Genomic DNA, 23,222 nt, shown 5'->3' with positions numbered 1-23,222 from the left:
AACGAGTCTACATTTTGAGCGTTCGATTCGTGTTGAGCAACTTCAGCCTAGCTGTAGGTTGAAGACCAAAAAAAAAAAAAAAAGGTCTTCACCTACTGACAATAGCTACCCCTCACCATAGATACCCTCAGTTCCGTGCTACATACTGCACTTACTAACAAATAGGCGTGGCTGAGCATATGTTGGTAATGCGATAAATGGGCGTGGCTCACGAAAGAGCTACGCGATAGCGTTTATAAGTTCCACGTCGCCAAATGAACAATTTCGTTTCTCACGTGATCCAATCCGGGTCAGACCCGGATAAATTGTAAACCGGGTCAGACCCGGATGACCCGGAGAAAATGTGACCCGGATGACCCGGAGAAAATGTGACCCGGATGACTCGACCCGGTTTCAACGCTGACAGAAATGAATTAACTCCAATTTCAGTTCAATTATTAACTTCAATTTCAGTTCAATTATCTGAACACACTCTTGGTTCGGATAATAGATGGGTCACTATACTAATTGTCTCTGCCCCTCAGACGTATACAAATTCAAAAACTTACAAAACCAAGTATGTACAATAATCATTATACTAAATGCAAGAACTTCATGAAAATTATATAGTTTTGGGTGATCCACTTCACAACTGTAAAGTGGTGAGTCTCAGTGGTAGTTAATACAATAAACCTTTCTAACATGATTGTCATAACTGGCTTATCCAGTGTACGTAGATGTGAGAAGTTAAACTACTGTTGATGGGACACATGGACAGACATGACAACATTTAATCAGAAGTGATCGATTTCCCTGATGTGTGTACTGTTTATGTCATTAATTGCAGCAGATATTGGTTTTCTGGTAAACAGTGCATGGATGGAGTCCAAGAATATGGCTGTTCTTCTATAACAAAACAACAAATCTTACAAACGACACAAATGTGTGGACTGATGTATAAACATTTTCTGGACATCTACAATGGATCATGGAACCTCTCTATTATGGACATTTTGGGACCGAGAATTTTTGGGCACTTTTTGCTGTAATATAGAGGTTTTCCTATTTTAGAGATAAAAATGTATTGACCAGACCTGTTGGGACCAAAATTTTTGTCCTTATTATGGAGGTTTTTTCTATTGTGTCCTTAATTCAGGGAGTTTGTTAAGAGAGGTTCCACTGTACTATCTAGTCTATTGATCATGACACTTGGGTTTACATGCAGGTGTGCAGAAGATCTTCCCGCAACTCTGTTTGTGTGCAGCACTCGCCATGGAGAAACAACTACTATATTATTTGTAAATTGTCCAGTAAGACCAAGTGTCTAGTCATACCACCACAGCACAGCTACCAAGATCAGAACACACGTGGCACTCAGTAAAATCCAGCTTACTGAGATTTGCATTTGCTGGGTATATTTCAGCAGTCATAATTACAGTCGTCTCACTTTCATGTTAATTCTGACAACCCAAGCCTATCCAACACCTAGTAAGCCATACTAAGTGCTGTACCTGGGTGTTGTTATTGCTGGACAACAACCTAAAATGGGCACAGTATACAGGTATCAACATGATCACTGTAAAGGCAAATTCAGTAAGGGGCCTTTTACAATGTAACTGAACATAGCAAAATGTCTGGTTAAAGCAGTTAGCTAAATGCTATTGTTAGGCATTCCAGACCGATTTTAAAATTTTGGAAAAACTGGCTTTTTATATGCTCAATAGATAGAGTATTTATTGTCCATCTCAGAAATATATAGTTTGTTGGGTTGGAATTAGCTACTTTGGCATGCACAGTGCTTAAAAACTGAAAAAAGGTACAGTTTTTCTCCAGGGCTCCCCATACATTTTACAAGGAAAAATGGCACAATTGAATCAGGAAGCCATCTAGCAATCTGGACTATCTTGAAACTGAAGTTGCTCCTAGCTGCAAATTTGTACATGTAATGAGAGTAACTTCAGGTCTTATTGGATCTCAGCACTTTGTGGTGAGCAAACTGTATGTTTCACCTACTGCACACTTCTCAACACAGTGGTGTATACCCATAGGCAAGTGGCTATCTCAAGTTGGTAAAAACATCAAGTTAGCAACTTATAAAGTAAACAACTAAAGTGGAGGTGCCACAGTGATGCAACAATACCTAAGGTGGAATTGTGGTTTCAATTATGGCATTGTTATGCCGACTCTGAAGTGATTTATGCTTTTGAGCTGATGACACAGCCATCAGAAAATTGCTCTGGAGCTGAAAATCGCTAACCCGAGTGAAGTAACTACGCACTTTAAAGTAAGCACCAGTGACTACCTTTAACCCGACAGTACGTTTTTTAAAGTTTCAAAGTATTCTACATATATTACAAGGTTTGAAAAGATTACAAAACAACACAGAACTTACTTATATGTAACGCGCACGATAAAACTAAGATTTTCATGATGATCAGCGTGTGGACAAACTCCACAGCGATTTTCATCCTCATTGGAGCTCGGACGACGGAACAATCCCAAGTTAAACACGAGTTGTCATTTTGTGCCAGGGTTCTATTGGGGAATATACGGATAATTTTTTTATTAAAAAATCTCGGATACTGGAATGCCTACTATTGCTTTAATACATGTGTTCTTCCCATTCTTGAATTATGCCTGTATACAGTCTGGTCTCCATACCATGATCAAAACATTTACAAACTAGAGATGGAACAGAGAAGGCCAACAAGGTTGTTGCGAGTTGTTTCGCTGAACAACTACAATATAACAACTAGCTAGTGCCCTCCCTTACGCGGAAATGTTCAACAGCCTTCAAGTACCATCCCAGTCCTTTGACATTGAGCCACTATACACACTGGAATGATCACTCTTGTCAGGAATACCAAGAAACAGGTGTTTAACACGGAGAAATTTCCTCGAGATTCTTTATAAAGAACGGCTTCTTTCAGTTCAGTCCCGGCACCTTTCATGCTTATTAATCACCCTCCTAGCCTTCTAAAGCACTGCCAAAGATGCGATTCTCTTCCACAGCAACCATGAAATCTCTCCACTGCCAGAAGAATACTGTAAACACGCAATACTGAGCGAACTATTATACGGTTCACCAGTGCTTGGTTCACCAGTATGGCGGACGCGTAGGCGATATTTGAAGTTACGTAATGTAGATCACGTGTTGAAAATGCTCTATACACGGTTAGCCATGTAGTGCCAGGTAAAATTTCACTATTAATATAGTATTTTTATTAGCATTTGACTGAGACACCACTGGTGAAGCATAGAGTAAAACTCGGGTCCTACCAAAAATGGCAGGATTCTTTGTATGCAAGATCAAAATACTCTAATAGAGCATTCATGTAAACAGTCTCTAGTCTCTCTATTATATTCTGTTCTCTTTAAACGGGAAGAATTAAATATCAGGGCAAAAGTGCAATTGGAAAGAAACCTCAGAAGTATCAGATTACTGGTTGGGGGCACACCATAAACGAATCCACATTATGACTGCATGGCTATACACAGAGACAATATTTATAGACAAGATTAGGTAATAAGAATAAATATGCTGCTAGAGTTTCAATTCACTACAATAATGATTCTATATAGCTGCAGGGGCATTTCAAAATGAAATATTGGTATGAATTGGCCACCTTGCACTACTAAATGGCACAACACACACTTTTGATTAATTAGCTATACCCTACACTAACTGTAACTGTTAATTTTGTACATGTAATGATTTGAATAAGGTCCTTCTAGTATACTGCTAAGCAAAAATTCATTACACAAACCGGCTGTCAAATTTTAATGGTAGAAATATCTGCAAAATTGTAATTTTCCTGTGCCTTAATATACTCCCTGGTGGAGGCTCTGCACAGTAATAAATATAATACATTATAATTATAATTTTAATGGTACAAATGCATAACTATATAATTATATTTTAATTAATTTTGCAAGCTTTTAAATTTCTGTTTTGCTTGTAGGATGTGCATGTTGAACTATAGACTGTGTATATATATTTGGTAACATATTGCATGTATTAGATGTAGACATTTACTACAGATATCCTTTTTATTATGAGTCATAAGTTTAAGGACTTGTGATACTCTGTAGTTCCAATGGCCTATGTCTTCCCACTATGGATCTATTACCTTAAATGTGTGATTTCTAAAGTACATGTAAATGACTTATAAACCTCACATAAATTCAGGAATGACTATACAAATGCATAGACAGCTCTACAAAGTGCATGTTATACATATATTATAGAGCACTCAGTACATTGTGGCTGTTGGTATAACAGTTTTCCAACAGGCCTTTGGTGCGGTTTCTCACGATAAAGCCAAAAATAAGTAATACCCTAGAGCTATGGGTGAAAAACCTAAAATTTCTTGTTTGTTATTAAAGGCTCATATATATAATATAGCACAGAGTAACTGCCTGCATGCAGCCTGCTGTAAATAAGATTGAGGACATACGTACCTCCCTTACTTTTAAGAAGAAATGTACAGACTAGCTATTAAACTTATATACCGCTGATGTAAATGATTTTTGTTGGCTCTAAAAATATATATAGTATGCAATACTCTTTGTCAGCTGTCTGCTTCAAATCCGTTAAAATATCACGACTGTTTATATGACTGTTCTATTAGAAACAACCCTGCCATTTTTGGTAGAACCCAAGTTTTACTGTGCCTAGCTCTAGTAGTTTCATCAGTGGTGTTGCAGTCAGATGTTGATAAAAATACTAGTGAAATTTTCCTGGATTATACCACTACATAGCTGACCATGTATAGCTATAATGCACACGGAAAACCAATCCATAATCTCGTGATCCATTTCTGGTTGGAAACTAATACCATTAGGTGCATGGTCACAACATAATATTGAAGCCTAAATAACTTGCTGGAGAAATTGGAGTTATTGCAGCCACGCCTCCCATTTTAGTCTCACATGCACTAGGAAGAAATTTCATGCCGCTTAGTTTGATGGAAGGAAAGCTCAGATCCATATGAAACTTGCACTGTGCATGAAGTGATAACCAAACTATATTGCTGTATAGTGAAGGTTTGTCCTTTTGTTGATTGCTGGGTTGCTCCGAATCCAAAAATACGTGATTTTAGGCCGATTTTCGGCAAAGAGTAGCTCCGTACCAAATCCACAGTAGCAAATCAATTTATTTCTGCTGTGGGTTATAATCAGGTATAAACCTGGACTATATATGCCAAGTATGGGAAGGAACCCATGCTTCATGCGGAGAGCGCACAATTTTTCACAATTTCCAGCACAAAACAATTGCGATTCCTCTCGTATGGAGAAAGATAAATAGGTTTTATTGGTGCGTAGAAAAATACTGATATTCCCTACAGGTTGAAATAGTAGGGGAGTAATTTCATGATTAGGCCACACCAAGTCAAACCTTAGTTTCTGGTCACCCGCCCGCATGGTAAACCTGGAACCCTAGTTTATGAGGACTATTATTAATATTACAGGTGCTTAAGTGCATGTGACCCAGCAAGACACTTATTTTTTACTGCAAAAGATCGAGATACTCTAATAGAGCAGTCAGGGATTCCAATAGAGCAGTCACACTACTCTTAACTCTAATATTAGGTATATATGCCACACTAATAAAATGTTTCTAACTATAGTTAGTTTTGTCCTTGATTATATAGCTGTTCAGATTCTAACTGTTACTAATGTTTCTGTAACCAAAGTAATTTCAGTAGCATTAACTACTAGTCCATGCAGATGGGCCATAGCTTTAACTTTATAATTCAAATGTAGTCCTCTAATAATTAGTCTAGTAACTTCAAATTCTTTATCACTGAACACTGCAGGGGTATGGAAAGCCGGCAACATTCGGTGAGCTTAAACTTAAACTTTTCCATAACTAAAATTAGATTGGCAAGTAGAAACCCTTATAGTTTAAACATTCCCAGATGATCACTAAAAACACTAGTCTGGAGCACTCAATGACTCAAAACTTTGACAGTTACTTTTCTCAAGGTTTGCTGAATAGAAGGCTGGAAACACATAGCTAGTGGGCTAAGACTTCACATTTGAATGAAGAATTTCTGATGTGAAAATAGAAGTTAAATTTCATTTTGGATCATGACCATTTGAACAACTTAGCTATAAGTCATAGTAATACTTTCCTGACATAGCTAATGAGACATTTAATTCACTTGGAAAGCATAAGTACAGATGTAGCTACATGAGCAAAACATTTCCTATAGTATATTCTAAATAAATAAATAAATATACTTAAATGCTATACATCAGTGTATAGCTAGCCATGATCCATCAACAACTTTCCTAGTGCATTGTTTGCCGAAGCACAACTACTTATGTTGTTGGTTAAGTTTGACTAAAAACAAAATCAACATGAATTTGCTAAATTGAGCAAATAATAGTACCATACAGTATATTGTCACAGTAGAGTCTATAGTCCTGAAGTCCTGATCATCCGCCCGCCCGCCCGCATCCATTTGTAGGCTTGGGAGTGACCAGAAACTAAGGTATGACTTGGAGTGGCCTTATCGATTTTTTCATTGCGGACCCTACCTAGGCGGAATAACTCACCATGCAGCAAGTATGTTATATACTTTTACTCAGTAACTTACTTTATACCAGGGCTACTCTATCTTTTAGCACGATTCTTTCATATTAGCATTTAAAAAATTTCATAGGCATAGAATGCGTACATTTTTGCCCTCAAAAAATGGCGGATGCATTATTTTGATGATGTAATAAAGTGCCACGCCTTGGCGTGCACATGGTCTATAGATGTGCATACACTGCATTATTATTATTTTTAATTAGCTAAGGGGAGAATAATGATTATGATTAAATACGGGTAAAGGCATAGCCTGTATACCTGATCAATGCAAAGTAATAAATCTTGAATCTAGTAAATAACTGTCTAACAACGATTTAAAAGAATTAATTGAAGTACTATTTACAACAAAAGTAGGTAAGCTATTCCAATCATTGGTGATCCTATTAATAAAGTAATTTTATTTACACAACAATCTTGACCGTTCCTTAAACAACTTGAACTGATGCCCCCTGGTGCGGGTGGTATTTGAGAAAGTATATAAATTAGTAAAATCTGTGTTGAATAATAATAAAACAAAATCGCAATTGTTCTAATCAATAATGCTATGGCTCTCCACTAAACGCAGCTCAGTGGAGACAGCAGGGAGCTCTGATCCAGGAGCTGGAAAGGGGAGGGGCACAAACAAGCTAAGTTGGTAGGTGGTTGGGGAGAGCCAGATTCCCTTGTTAGTTGCTAGTCTGGAGCGGCCGCCCCTTTGCAAACAGGAAGGGTCTGGAGACTCTAGCATAGTGTACTTGTGCAAATGGAATGTAATTAGTGGGAGAGACGTGGTTTTCCGTAATTAGATTGCACCATTATGGTTAGTCATTGCGATATTCATATCCAGTGGAATGTTTAAAAAACTCACTGCTTCTAACTTTCAAAACTACTTAACGTACTCTTTGTACTTTTTAAAATATGCCTGCATCCTTATTCCTACACTATAAGTCTTTATAACTGGACGCAAGCAAACAGAAGCCATAGTTTTCCACATACCAAGTTAGCCAAAATGGATAATCCACATCACTAAATTAGCAGGCAAGTGTTTTGATTGGACACACCAGTTTTCGGTAAGTTCACACAAGTACTCAATGTTAGAGTCCCCAGACTCTTCCTGTTTGCGAAGGGGCGGCCGAGCCAGACTAGTTAGTTGCTGCATTTTTGAAGCAGCAAATAATCACCTCTTAGTAGTGCCTCACTGCCATTTTGGCCTTTGCAGATGGTTGCAAAATCTTAAAAGCTGTGTAAGAGGCTTTGAATGTCTTAAATAACAGCAACACAACAATTCTTTTTGGAGGCACTTAGTACTCACAAAGGTGCTGGTGACAATTTCACAGCTAGTTTGACTTTGGTTTGCTTTGGATTCAGGTGAATTTGTAATAAATGCACTGGTAAAATATGCATATTTTTAAAACTGATCTTGGCCTTAGTATTTACTAGAAGTATGGCTGGCTCCTCTACAAGGTCAGTGTGTGAGTGTGTGTGTGTGTGTGTGTGGGGGGGGGGGGGGGGGGGGGGGAGGCAATGTCCCATCCTGGATCCACCACTGCTCTGTTGACTACAGCTTTCTGCTCCCACAAATGGCCACTGCATGCATGCACCTTAATTGGGCTAGTAGCTATATATATAAAGGATCAAGATGATGATAACAACATAGCTAATTTGAAAATACCATTACATTACAAGGGGTTAGGAGTCTGTAGACTTATGCAGGATTACCAAGGATAAAAAATGTTGGGAAAGAGTTAAAACAAGGTAGTGGATACTGAACCAAATGTACTCGTTATTGAACCGACAGTAAAACTTGAACACAATTGAAGGGTCACTAAACATAACAAAACAAAAAAAAACCCACAAGACTCATCCAGGGATCGAAACCTGGACTACCGGTACAGTAGGCATGTGTGCTACCACTGTGCTACCACTGCTAGCTACAGACTACCCTTACTTTTCTATCTTATAAATGTTACTCACGTCACACGTAGCTGTAGTAGTCTCAATATAGGCCACTCCAAATAAGACAGTAGTTTGTCCTGATGTTTTCATTATTTGGTGCGGGCGGGAGGCTTATTATCATTATTCATTATTAAAGATGTGACTGCTCTATTAGAGTATCTCAATCTTGAAAGGATTTCAAGGTCATGAAAATGGCTTCTTTGCAAGCTAGCAACCACCAGAACTGTTCATTTTTAGGTTTCATTGTGCTTTTTAGCAATACAAAATAAAAGGCTCCATGAGAAGTTTTCACACAGGAAGTGGTTTTGGAAAAATAATGACAATAATGACATGCAATGTGGGTGCCCATATGTGGTGCAGGCAGAGGACGGAAAACTACACTCTCATTTTGGAGTGGCCATACATATATATTAGTAAGAGAACATAACCTAAAGGTGAAGAAGAAACAAAGGCTGAACTTGACCCAAACCCTAACACTAATGTTACTTTTCGCACCCCCTAAAGTCGAGTGCTTGGGGCAACTATCGGATGCGTCCCCTAAAGTCGAATGCTACTAGGCACGAAAATAAAAACCTTTCAGTTCAGTAACCACTTCCTTAAAATAAACTCTAATTTGTTCCATTGCATGCAGTTTGGCTATCATTATTTCAGGAATGCCATTTAGCAAGTAGTTCAGCACTGAACTGCTGGAAAGTTTTTTCGTGGATCAACACAAAACAGTTGACAGTCATCCATCTACACAAGTGTCAAGCAACTAGTTGTACAGGGATTTGCAGAGTTCTTGCAACATCAAAATTTAAGCACATGTGCACTTAGATCAAGAAAACAATCAATTTAATGTTCAAGTTTGTTTACTTTTTGAGAACTTCAAGTAGCTAATGAGACATCTATTTTGGATAGTGGTCGTCCTTCGGGACATCAGAAGAGACAAAAATTGGCAAGTTGTAGACTATTTAAAGTAGCCATTGTGACAAATGTACGCATGTGCTTAAATTTAAAGATTTCACGAACTCCGCAATTCCCTGTATATAGCTAGTTAGGGTTGGCATAGACCATAGCTATCAACTTTAGGGCATGCACGCACATCAGTTCAAAAGGGACCTACTGGTGGAACAATTTATTGTCTTTTATCTTTAGTTATTATGGCTTTAAGAAGCTATTCTCCACCTTTGACACCATACAAACCAAATTTAAGTAACATCACCCAATGCATTTATGAATACTATTCTTCAAAGTTAGTGTTATTTGTGTGTGTGGGGGGCTACACAAGTTTTCTTCATCTTTCCACATACTGCAATGCAAATGTCTCACTTGACTGCCTTGTAATTTAGTATGTATGTATATTTGTGTGGCAAAGAAAGTCAATGTAACAAGTGTATTAGTATGCATTAAGGACATATTAAGGTTACTTCGCTCACCAAAAGTGCAATCTTTGATATGCCTGCAAGGCAATAGCTTGAAAATTAGCCTGTATATAGGTTAACCATCACAGTTCAAACCTTTTGCAGTTTAAGGCACAGCTACAGAGTTTAAAAGTAGAAACCTAAGTTCATGGGGTCCAATTACTCTAATAAAACAGTCAATGAGGTGTATGGATAGCATTGAAAAAGGTTTCCATGCAGAATTGAATCAGAGGTTACTTCCCAAACCCTTTCACATTGACATCTGTTCAGCTCAATTAATTTCTATCTTATAAATGAAAATTTTAGTCTAAGAAATAGCTTATAATTTATTCAGTGATATTTTTATTTATTATTCATCAGCAAACCCCCAAGTTAATGAATATAGTTAATACCAGCAAGTTTAAACTCTGCAAGGGATAGGTTATTAATGTTATTGATTTGCAGATCTTCCAATTATGGAAAGCTGATTACTCTAGGTCTGTTATATTAGAAGTCCTCAAAATGTACACTCTATACTTGATAGTTACCCTATGTTTTGTGCAATGTATACAAAGCATTAGTCAATTAGTATAGGTAATCACACACATTTGAGTGCAATTAGGGAATAATTGTACGAGTAACAGTCAAAATTGCACGAGGCGAAGCCGAGTGCGATTTTGGCTGTTACGAGTACAATTATTCCATAATTGCACGAAAATGCGTGTGATTGCCTACTAATCACATAGTGGCCACCCTTCGTGGTTTGTAGTACACATCTATCCAGTTCTATGTGGCCATTAACTTCTACTAGGTGATTGCATCATCCTTCTTTGTATTACATCATTTGTTGTTGCACTTAAAAGGCTTCGCGTGTCAGCAATTCTGATTGGCTACTCAAAATGTCTACATATGTTGCACTTAAAAGGCTTCTATTGTCAGCTTATTTGATTGGCTATTCATTATATCACTTTCTTGTTGCACTTAAAAGGCTTCTATTATTCTGCTATTTTATTGGCTACTTTACAGTGCAATTACAGAAACAAGGCCATGCGATTTGGGATTAATTGCACTCCTACTATTGGGACTAATGTATGGCAAATTAAACCACTATGTGATTATGTATAAAAATAATATGTACACTTGTAACTTTGTGACATCTGTTTTCCATAATCATCACTGCATTTGTAGATAGATGAAATGTGGTTAAAATCCCAAAACGCAAGCATAAAGAAGTAAAATCCATGCAAAAAAAGCTAAGGATGCAGTCTTCAAAAGCTTAAAGTAGTATTTATATTGGCAAGTGTGAAGCATATTTGCTTACCACAAAGCATAATATAGGTTGCTGAGATCCAATAAAAAGTTACTCTCGTTACATGTACAAACTTAAATTGTAGCTAGAAGCAACAAGACAGTCCAGGTTACTAGATGGCTTCCTATGCCATTTTTTCCTTTAAATATATGGGAAGTCCCAGAGTAAAATATAACTTTTTTTCAATTCTAAAGCCCTGTGCATACATGCCAAATAGCCAACAAAATTTGTTTCTGAGATCAGCAAGCAATACTCTATCTATTGAGCATATAAGAAGTCAAAATTTTAAAATTGGGCTGGAATGCCTACTTAAAGGTAGTGGCCAAGAAATGATAATGCATGTTTGGCTGTTTCACATGAATATGCGAAAGTGCTTCTATAATTATGTTGATATATGCCTTTTACAAAATATTGGCCATGAACTGTATACACTATACCAATACACTGGAATTTGCAAGAAAAATTAACCGAATAACTGCGCTATACTATTATGTAATAAATTGAGCAATTGCATGTATGCTGCAGCTCATGATGCATTGTAATGTACACCATAAATATAACTGTATTGTTCTGGGTCTAGCTAATGAAAGAAGTAGAGTGGTATGTGCATGCTTATAGCTGTATACCACATAAATTGATTTCAGGAAAGTATTTTGTTTAAATGAAGACCTATATTACTTACATGAATACATTGCATGCAAGTGCAAGATTTGATAAAGTCTCAGGACAATGTACTGTGTATGCAATGCCTATTATTGCACTTGGGTAGCTGATAGTGGTATAATATTGTTTTATAGGCTTGATTAACTATGTCTAATCCTGCAAATTACAAGAGAGTGTGCTGGCAGTGTTATCAAGAGTGCAGTGGCAATTCTCTCTCAGCCAAACAATTATGGGAGAAGCCAGATGGCTGCAAGAACCCAAATCGTCATCCACTACGTAACCGGCAGTACACATCAGCTAGACTTCATGAATCAAGTAGGTGTAAGTCAAATATGTTCAAAATTTTGTCCAAAATGTTTTCAGAGATTTCCCAAATTTTCACCTATTATGCTTTTCAGTGTTCCCATTATATGCTCCTAAGCCAACAATGTTTCTTACAATTATCTTGGAACATTTTAATTAGTGAATGCTCTATTAGAGTATTTCACTACAAAGTGACTATTTTGTAGAGAGTACCAATCTAAGAAGCTATGCATTAAAGTGCTCCATTGCAGTTTTCAATTCTTTATTAGGAAGTATTGATCTGTTTTCATGGAATTAAACTCCATAGTTCAAAATATCTACCTAATATATAATGCTGGCATAGCACTCCAGCCTATTATCCTATTTATTATGCTGACGTATTTGGTGCAGGCGTAGAATCAAGTATTGTGCATAATATATGTAGCTAAATCACGACAAACTGATAAAACTATTACTTATGTATATGTACACTTTTTCCAAGGTCTGTTTTAACTATAGTGAAAGCATTGGGATCTGACTATCAATCTTACCCCTGGTAAAAAAGGTAAAATAGTTTTTACCTATTTTCTTTAAGGTGGAGATTGAAATGATACCGTACAGCAGGGAAGTTTGGTTGGCAAACTTGGTGAATCAAATTCTTCATCCAGTACAAATCTGTATTGGCTAATAACAAATCTGCCAAACTTCTTCTTACCAAAACCCTATTGCTACAAATTCATCAAAGTTTTCTCCCACCAAACTTTCCTGTTATGTGGTAGGTGCATGCATAAGTGTTTCAAGTAGCACATATAGCTGCTATTCAAGAGATTCTGCAGTACTTATTATGAAAGGTGTAAAGAAGAATTAGAATTTTACATTTAGGTAGAATTAAAAAGCAATAAAACAAATGAGGAGTCTGTTACTACCAGCTTATAAGGAGCAGAACTTCCAACCTGTGTTAATTTGTGCTGGTTATATCTGTGATGTATTACTTGTCCAGAGAGCTATAAAATTCTGATCATTGGGTAACTTAATGAGCTACCAATTGATTAAACAATAAGAGTTTCATGGTGTTCTATCACTTCACTGCTGCTTCTCCTACATGATAGGGTGCAGCTTTGGATGTGAGGAAGCTAAGCCTAATAATTTGCATTACAGCAAATCTTAAGTTGTAACCTTTGTTGCTGTTTTTTTCTTATATATAACAAAAATGCTGAACATGTATTATTATTATATCTGTACTAATTTGCATGTGCTCCAGTGTGGAAGAACGGCTAGTCTGAGCACTGGAGTTTAAACTTATAATCAATCAATCAATTATTACTAAGTCCCACAATTGATTGTAACCATCTTTCTGACTAATATCACAGGCCCGTAGCCAGGGGGGGGGGGGGGGTTCGGGGGGTTCGGAAGAACCGCCCTCTTGGAAAAAAGGTCCACAATTTTTGGTATACAAGTCCAAATTTTCAGGAGCAAAAGTCCATTAGCTACAGTTTACTATAGATACCACTAATAAGAAACTAAATTAAGCGCTTCGAGTAACTCATTCATTGCATGGATTAAATGCAATGCAAGATCGAGATACTCTAATAGAGCAGTCAACCACTCTAATAGAACAGTCACAATATTTGGACCTTTACTAAAGGTCCACTTTTGGTCAAAAAGAACCCCCCTTTCAAAATCCCTGGCCACGGGCCTGTATCATAGTAATGGATTACGTTTACAGTATGTAACAGAAGTTGCTTTTGAAAAAGTAGTTCGTTACTAAAGTAGTGAGTTACTGTAATACAAATTATTTTACTATAGTAATAAAGTAATCTAACTTGTCCTCTAGCTACAGTAAAGTGTAAGACTGCTGTAGTCTACTAGTAATACTGGAAATGCACGACAGTGACATGAGTAATAACAGCTACCAACCAGACCAGCACTATCCTTAATAATACACAATGCATGTTACTCCTGTTTTCCTGTAACAAGCCCCGTCAAGTTTGAGAGGTGGCCATTGTGCTGTGGATAATGTAGCGAGCTACATCCAATGTTTGTTTAATATTCCATTGGCAGTTGCAGTTGGTGGGAAACCATTGAGAAACAAAGCTTGTGTGTATGGAACAGATGCAGTTGGATTCGCAGTTGGAAAAAGTTGTAGTAGTATAGTAGGCTGGACTAGCTTGTTTGTAACTTACAGCCCTGGCCTTTTAGGAACGCTTGATATTAAAATCGGATGAGGTAACGAATAATATATTAAGTCTGAGGGTAATATGTAACCACTTTGCATTTAGTAATAAGTACTCTAATCCAAAACAAGCAAGCGGTATAATATCACTGCAGCCATTTTTGACCTCCACCATTGATATCACTTTTTTTGTATGTAAAGGCAAGAGTTCACAATTTTAGAAGAGGGAGAGTATCAAACGCTCAATATACCCTCTACAAACGCATTGCTACAAGTTCACCTTTTGATGAAATCAATGTCTCTCCTAGTATGGAAAGGCATTGATTGATGTTTAATACAACTCCACTGGTAAGAGAGAACTGTTGATAGGTGTTGAATATGGTGAAGCCTCTATTCTACAGAACAGAGTAAGGTGTTGATACTGTACTAGTGGCAGTGTATTTGATAAATGCATCTCAGTTAGATACTCTCTCTTACTACTTTATTATGAACTCTTGGTAAAGGTGTACCCTTTTTCACAGCTTGGATGTTTTATCATTTCTTTTTGTATTTGTATATGCTGGCTTTATCTATCTTTTTTATTTTCCTGCAGGTAAACAGTAGAACATTTTAAGATACATTTGTACAGTGGAACAAAACTCTTGGGACCAGGGGTGGTACATACATCTGAAAAGTCCATATCTCTGAAACTGTGTATAAATAACCATAAAGTAACACAAAGAACATTAAATTAGAACAGTCACTACTCTTATAGAGCAGTCACTTTTGTAGTTCGGTTAGCTGAGAATCTGGATAAGTGGAGTACGGATAACTGAGGTTCCACTGTATTTATTTTACTTCATATTAGTTGCTGAACATCACATGTATAATTTATGACTGCTCTATAAAGAGATCTCAATATGCACTTGGTACATGCATGCATGTATTATTGCATGGTTATCAAATTACAAATCATTGATATCAGGAGTGTACCGAGGGGGATTTCCAGGGCTTCAGGAACCCCTGGGTTTTACACAATACTTAAAACATTAAACTTCAGGGTTCCAGAATCTGGAATGTATCATGGAACAAGACACATTTTAAACTTTTATCTTAGCTAAATAATAGTTTCCCACATGATAGCAACACTTATAGCATTGTTCTGAATTATGATTTTGGTGAAAAGATAGATATAGTCTAATAAAGCAGTCAGGCAATACAAAATACTCTAATATAACAGTCACTTCACTGTAGTGGAAACCCCTTTCAAAATTCCTGTGTACATCCCTGGATATTATTTTGGTTTTCATTACATTACCAAAGGTATGTACCTTAATAGTTACTGACACATGAAAGACTGAAAATTCAATTAGTTTACATAAGTGGTTTAGCTGGTAGACATAACAACAAATTGCAGTGAGGCCAACTGCTCTATTGAGAATATCTTGATTGCGTGACTCTTATGTATGTTTGATGTATATAGCCTATTATTCTTGTCTAATAATATTGTTTGTAGTACTCTAATAGAGTGCACATTTTTTTCTGAGCAATACACATAGAATGTTCTAGAACAATCTAAAGTTTCTATGGATAGATCTATGAAAATATATTCTGGTGTATGTAGTACACTAGAACTGTTTATAAGTTAGAAATTAAGGGAGATGAGCAACTGACAGCAGTGGCAGAGTGGTAAAGGGTTTAAAGATCTAGGTGTGGAGGTCCCTGGTTTGAACTTTGAATAATTTCAAGGAGGTGAAACACAGACACAGATTTAAACTTAAGCCATAGGTCAATTGATTCCTAGTTAACGGTCAAGGGTCAAATTCCCAACTCACAATCGAAAAATACTGAAATATCGTCACTATAAGTCACATGTCAAAGATTGAAAAAGGCTCTTAGTCACAGGTCACAGTGAAATTTTGGTGAGTCAAGATTTTGAATACAGTCATAGATTTACCTACAGCACATAATTATAATTTTACATCTCCTTTCACTTTTTTCCATTGTTTTCACTCACCTTTTCCTCGTACATCTTGGTGACTATTCTATTCAATTGTGCTGTTTCACATGTTTGATTTTTCAGTAGGATAGGGGTGACAAGAATTGCACTTGTAATTTTTGAAAATTGCTCATAATTTTTAACCACTTTTACCACTTTACCAATCTGTAAACAGATTGGAAGATAGATGTACTATAATTAATATAACCTTTACATCTTCAAAATTCCAATAAAACTTGCACAAGCTATGGCAATTTTTGTAAAAAGAAAAAAGAAATATTAACAAGAAAAATATTAAGAAAATAAGAAGGAATGCATCTCAAAGATAACTGGACCAATTTAGTCTAAATTTGACATGGAAGATGTCCCTTCTTGAAGGATGTTGCACATAAATGGGCTGTTTCTGTTCAGCCGTTACTGAGGTATGGATGCATGAAAATTATGTTTTCTTCTTGGCTCCTGTAAAATACATGAGTTCCCAGATGCATTGGCTTTCCGACACACTATTGTGTGTCCTAATAATATGTACTATTGAAGAGTAACAACTTCCATCTCTGTCCATACCCTATTACATGCCAATAATTCTCCAGTATAGACTTAAAAGAGTTTATTGTGGACCGGTGCTAAGGTCACAATAACCGGTAAAATATGGTATGAAATCTGATATAGCTGTATTTCAACAGTGTCAAGCTAGAAGAGGTAGGACATACATTGCACACCGCAGATTTAAATACATATTACACTCCTGTGAGACTCAATAATTGCAGTACAGAAACAGCAAATTTCATGTAAGCTTAAGGAATTGTTTTTGAAATAGTCCCTTGATAAGCATGGGCATCAGCATATTTTGCTATTTTACCAAGAAATCCAAAAGCTCTTGCAAAACAAAGTAAGTACAGTAGTACCATACTGTATGATAACTTTCAGCAGCCAAGGAAGACATGATACTATATGTAGGGTGGCTACTATAATATAGGTAATAATAAGCCACACAATTAACCAGTAGAGTGCAGTGTATTACATAACATTGCTAAAGCTGATATCAATTGCACATAATACAATATGAATCCTTGTGTGGAGTAAATATCATGAATATGACACATACAGGACTGCTACTAAGACCATTTCCTGAGGATGAAAGGGTTACTGGCTACTTTCGACGATGTCATAACAATCCTTGTCCAAGGCCCAAGTGCACATTTGCTCACAATAAAACAGAGCTGAGAGAATGGAACCAATTGCAAGAAGAAAGATTGGCTAGATCAAATGGTAAGTTGCAAAAGTGCTTAATTTTATAATTAAGTTCATTATGAAATTTTACATAGATCACAGGTATGTTCTACAAACTCAACAACAATCCAGTGACAAGGTTAGTAGTATCACTTAAAACACAACAACTCTAGAAGCATGTTCTACCAGGGTGGAAGTCTTACTAAGCTCAAGCACAAGCAAAACTATGAGTTACCACCTGAGAGTGAATTAGATTCAGACTTGTTGACCCAGCAACTTACTAGGGAGAATTATGTAGACAAGTTCCACACCTTGTTGTATTATGAGGAGCATGAACATGAAAGAGTGTTGAAGGAAAGGTAAACATGATTGTCACTGGGTTATATAGCATGAAGTATACATACTAAATGACATTCTGCAATTTAAAGGGTAAACAGTTAAGAATTTATTGCAGAATGCAGTTTGCATGGTGAGGCTGAATAGTAATGCTGTTGCATGTACCCACCCTTTAGCAATTAAGTAAACCAGCCCACAGCTGGTTGCAGGTTGGTTGTGTACATGCGCATGATTTTCTCTCAGTGGTTTGGAGGAAAAGTGTCTGTATGTGTTTCTGTCCATAGATACAATAATGCTTACTGAGATTAGAAATAGAAGGGTGCACAAGCTCTTACTACAAGCAGAGCAGCTCTGCTGGCTAAATTGGACAGTGCTTAGTAGTTGTGGCTAGAATCACATGGTGAACATTACTCACTGTACAAACTCATGATCATGTTTTGTCAAATCCAACCTGTGTTTATGGCAGACAAAGTTTACAATGCACAGAAATGTTTTACCTCAGCCAAGCCACTACATTAGTGTGTAATACAATCTTGTAACAAACTAGTTTAAGTAACCTTTGTAGAGAAAGTGGGCAATGCTGCAAGGCAAAACACAGATAACATCAACAGATATGATTTAACGTCTGGGATTTTCTACACAAACGATGACATAGACCAATTCTATTTCCAATCCTGATAAGCATTATTGTATCTGTGGTCGTTTTGCACTTACATTGCTAAAAGTCATCAGTTTGTGAAAAATGAAGGGGACACTGTATTAAACTTTCATTGAAGCAAGCATTGATTTATTTGTGCTGATTTTAAAAATGAATAATAGGTAGCTATAAACAATTGAGAAGGTACTTAAAGACTTAAAGTTCGGGTGTATTCAGTTAAGCCTAACAACTGATGAATTAATAATGAATTACAAAGTGCATAAAAATTATGATTAATTTTGTTCTCTAAATGATAAAATTGCATGTGTATGTATATGTAGTACTCAATATAATGCCACAAAATTACATAAGCAACAATCCAGGTAAAAAATTGAAATATCAATATTAAAGGCAGTGGCCAAGGATGTAATGATGTGTTAATGTCAATCATTTATTATGGCACCATTGCCATATCATACCATACCATATAGTAGAAATCATGGAGGCTTGGACTTTCTTGCCCTAAAATGTTACACAAAACCAGCCTCACTTTTCTTTTATAACAAGCCCATAAATGTCTCCAAATCCTCCCAAAAGGTTTCTATGAAATTTTATTTAACTGAATTTTCTGCTCAACTAACTGCCTGCCTGCGTGCCTGCCTGCGTGCCTGCATGTGTGCGTGCGTGCGTGCGTGCGTGCGTGCCTGCTTGCCTGCCTAATCATGATACCTTCAGACAAGTGTAACGCAATAACAGTTAGAATATGAGCTTGATTTTTTCACTGTTTGACAGTGCTCAACAGGTGCCTTTTGGCATACTGCAGTACGCACAATGCATGCATCATGGGTTTACCTTTGTCCTCATTTGTGTCCCACTTCTTTTTGCTGACAGCCCAAGGTGTCAATTCACAGTAGTGCAATGGCTTCTCTAACTTTGTAAATGGGAACCATCTGTATTTTCCATGGTGACTGGATTGATTGCAGAGGCACTTCTCCTACTGTTCTTTGTTTGTAACACTGTGAAACAGGCTGAACATAGCTTAAAGCGAAGTGTAATGGCCACTTCACTTTTGAGTCAGTAATTAATATTTGGCGCACCAGTTCAGTTGAAAACATTTATATCTCTGGTGCAATCCTTTCTTTTGATGTGGTACACGCTGGTTCACCAGTGATAATAATGTTACAAAAATGTAAACAAACAAGTATACACTGAAGTAGGGTGTTTTCCTACTTTTTTCTGTGATCTGAACATTAAATTCAATTCATTATACTTGTATCTGTCACGCATGCCCACACTAGCTTCTTTGGCTGCACAGCATACTAAGAATCATGCGTCTTGATCCCATTTGGAGAAGTTGCATTAAGCTCTTATTGCTGTTTAATGTACCTGGACAGTCTGGTGTGACATGCCATCCTCTTGGCAAGCATGACGCTGCATTCTTCCACTGAATGTGGATATTAATAGCAGTTAATTACCTGCTATACAGTGTTTCCAATCTAAACTACATATTTCCCAACATACATGAACAAAGGTGTATATCTCACAGTAATAATAAAATCAGAACATCTGTGTTACTAGACATGTGCAATAATTGAATTAATAGGTGTGACAAACCACTAAATGTAACTTTGAAGCCACTAAATGTAACTTTGAAGCCACTAAATGTAACTTTGAAGGAAAAACATAATCCCTTACGTGGATGTTTGGTTGGGTTGAATAGTAATGATGTTGTATATGCCCAACAAGCTGCTACTGCTGTTGAGATCACAGTAGATAGTACTCTTATTGCAAAGGCTGACATTACAAATTATGGTGTTAACAATAAAGGAAAAGATGAAGTGAATATCACATTTAGAGACAAGCACCAGTTTCATCGTTTAAAGACCAAGAATGATACATCTCCATGTTTCCCTGTTCATTTCATTCTAAAGCATTCGTACTTTCAGAATATGCACAAATCTTTGGATAGCTTATCTCGAAGGACAATTGAATGTCTTATTCCTAATAGTGTGCATGAAGTATATCAAGATCAATTCTCAAGCATTGTAAGCAAGCCTAAATCAAAATATCTACTACTTGACAAGGAGTATCAGCTGCCTGCACTGGAGAAGATAATGGCCTGTGACTCCAGTGTTCCATTTCTTGTCACTGGTCCATTTGGTACTGGGAAGACAAGACTGCTTGCCACTGCAGCATACAACTTACTCAAGAACCCTAGCAATCGTGTTCTGATTTGTACCAGTCACTTGCAGTCAGCAGATGCTTATATTGACAGCTACTTTGGACCAATGAAGGATGATTCTATAACATACTCTGTTAAGAGACTGACCCAAAAAGATTACACTCAATACCATGGTAACTACAAAGATATGTTTACTGATGATATTGAAGATGCTGAACTCAGGAATTGTGATTTAGTTGTCACAACATTCCTGACAGCACCTCAACTTATAAGGATAAAGGGCAGACCATTCACTCACATCTTGATTGATGAAGGAGCTCAAACACGTGAACCAGAAGCCATAGCACCGCTTGGTTTAGCTGATGATAATACAAAGATTGTCATTGCTGGAGATCACTTACAAGTACAGCATTGTCAGTAACTATAACTGTGTGTTAGTGCTTTTCTTGTTATATAGATTGGGCCTCAGATGTTAGTTTTGGGAGAAAAAGCACGTACTAATGGATTGGGTACATCTTTGCTCCAGCGACTTCACAAACTTTATGAGAAAATTCTGGGTGACTCTGTAAATAATCCATATACAGGTTAGAATTTAGCATAAATATATTTAGTGAATATGATTAGTAGTATAATTATATAATGCACAATCCAGCTAGGTACATCCTTCAAAAAAGCTTATTGAAGATCTGAAAATAAAATGCATGCTGCTGCTTAGGAGTCAATTACTACTATACATACTATGACTGGAAATACAATGAGGAAGCCATTTAGCTTCAGTGGTGTGTTTTTATTCCATATTATAATGAGACCTGTGTACTAAGAACACCTTGGGACCGACCAACAGAATCCTGATCATCAAATTTCCCAGAATATTATACTTAAGTATCCATTTTCATGGCTGTAAAGTGCACTTTTCATATTGGTAACACACCTGATTGCACTAGTAGAGCTGTTACCAATGGTCATGTACACATATACAGTTACCATAATTATGACTTTCATTCTAATTATCCAGTGGACTGTCCATTACTGCACAGTCCTAGGTCTAGTATTATATAGTTGCACTTGCCTCACTGCTTTAACTAGTATGTCATTAATGCATTATATACCCTTACAACAGTAGTTATGATGCACTTACGAAGTATATGACTGAAATGGGCTAGCAGCATCCGAAGATTTATTTCAGTCATATCCCCAAAGTAATCATATACTACGGGGGCTTCGATTTCTTTTCGCACACTTTGCAAAAATTGCTATAAAATGCAAATGTGTAACTCGATTGCCTCGATCTATGGCATAAATGAAGAGCGTGTAACGGTGGATTCATGTACCAAGTTTGCTGTGAATCTGAGTAGTCTTCAAGGAGTTATGAGTGTTTATTCACATAAAAAAAGATCAAACTTTTGTCACGGCTACAGAGTAAACCAAGTATAGAAATAACTTGAAAATTGATGTGTAGATAGGCTGATCATCATAGCAGTGCCTTTTGATAGTTTGAATAGCAATAGAGTTACAGCGACAAAGTTATAAAGCAAAAACTAAGCAGTATAAATTGTGGGATCGAGATACTCTAATAGAGCAGTCACCACGGGGTAAAATAGGTGTACAAAAAATGTTGGAAAAAAGCTTACCAGAGTTCGAATCAGGGACCTCCATACCTAACACCTGCATCCTTAACCACTGAACCACTACTGCCTTGGTTGATCACCTCACTTAATTTCTGCTTTATAAATGAAATTTCTAGTTGAAATCTGCTTATAATCAAACGTTTGTAGCTTCATAGATCTACCAATAGAAGTACTAGATTGTTCTAGAACATTCTATGTATATTCTGTTAGAAGTCCTCAAAAAAATGTGCACTGTATTTGTCTAAGAGTATTACAATAATATTATCAAATATGGAATTAAATCATGCAATGAAATACATTTAAGTCTGTCTTCAATAATCATCATTGTATCTATATAGAAAAGAAGAAATATGAGTAAAAACTAGAGATGGACCGATACCACTTTTTACCGATATTTCCGATACGAGTATTTGTACTGAAATTATTTGCCGATACCGATGCCGATACCGATACTATACATTGAAGCCTAGACAAGTTTATTATAGAAATTTCATTGTTGTGATACATAGCTAGCTATTAAAATATCACAGTAATTGATTGATCTCAGTTCAATCAAGTTTTAAAATATTCATTGTATAACAGCTAAACATGATAAACATCATCGTGGATTACTAATTTCTGTAGTTTTCTTGTAAGCTTATTGATAAGGCAATTAATTGCGTGGGCGGCCGATAATTGTACAATGTTTGTTACATCTTTTCAACCAAACTTTTTCATGAAAAAGCAAGCCAAGTAGTCATAAACTTATTTCTTGCGGAACAACTGCACTACCATTTAATTACAAAGGATTCACGTGCTCTAATATATTAGAATACACACGGAGCAATTGCAGCAATACTTGGAAAAGAGTAACAAAGGCTTCGTTTTGCTACTTTGTTAAGTTACTGATTAGCTCAACTAAGTTATT

The 23,222-nt window shown here is 36.6% G+C and overlaps 1 protein-coding gene across 1 annotated transcript in view; it reads left to right on the top strand.

The window, feature by feature from the left end:
- Positions 1-23,222, top strand: part of LOC136267628 (3'-5' exoribonuclease HELZ2-like) — a 55,900-nt gene that overhangs the window by 4,292 nt on the left and 28,386 nt on the right. Inside the window, exons 2-7 of the mRNA XM_066062787.1 lie at positions 12,004-12,184; positions 17,410-17,571; positions 17,628-17,671; positions 17,722-17,891; positions 20,109-21,090; positions 21,145-21,271. Coding sequence (XP_065918859.1) covers positions 12,016-12,184; positions 17,410-17,571; positions 17,628-17,671; positions 17,722-17,891; positions 20,109-21,090; positions 21,145-21,271 — 1,654 coding nt within the window. The 5' untranslated portion in view covers positions 12,004-12,015. The remainder of the gene's footprint in view (positions 1-12,003; positions 12,185-17,409; positions 17,572-17,627; positions 17,672-17,721; positions 17,892-20,108; positions 21,091-21,144; positions 21,272-23,222) is intronic.

Source organism: Dysidea avara, chromosome 9 (genome assembly GCF_963678975.1).
Source record: "Dysidea avara chromosome 9, odDysAvar1.4, whole genome shotgun sequence".
In the NCBI taxonomy this organism is placed as follows: domain Eukaryota; kingdom Metazoa; phylum Porifera; class Demospongiae; order Dictyoceratida; family Dysideidae; genus Dysidea; species Dysidea avara.
The sequence above is the reverse complement of the archived record's forward strand: the minus strand, read 5'-3'. Positions and strand labels throughout refer to the sequence as shown.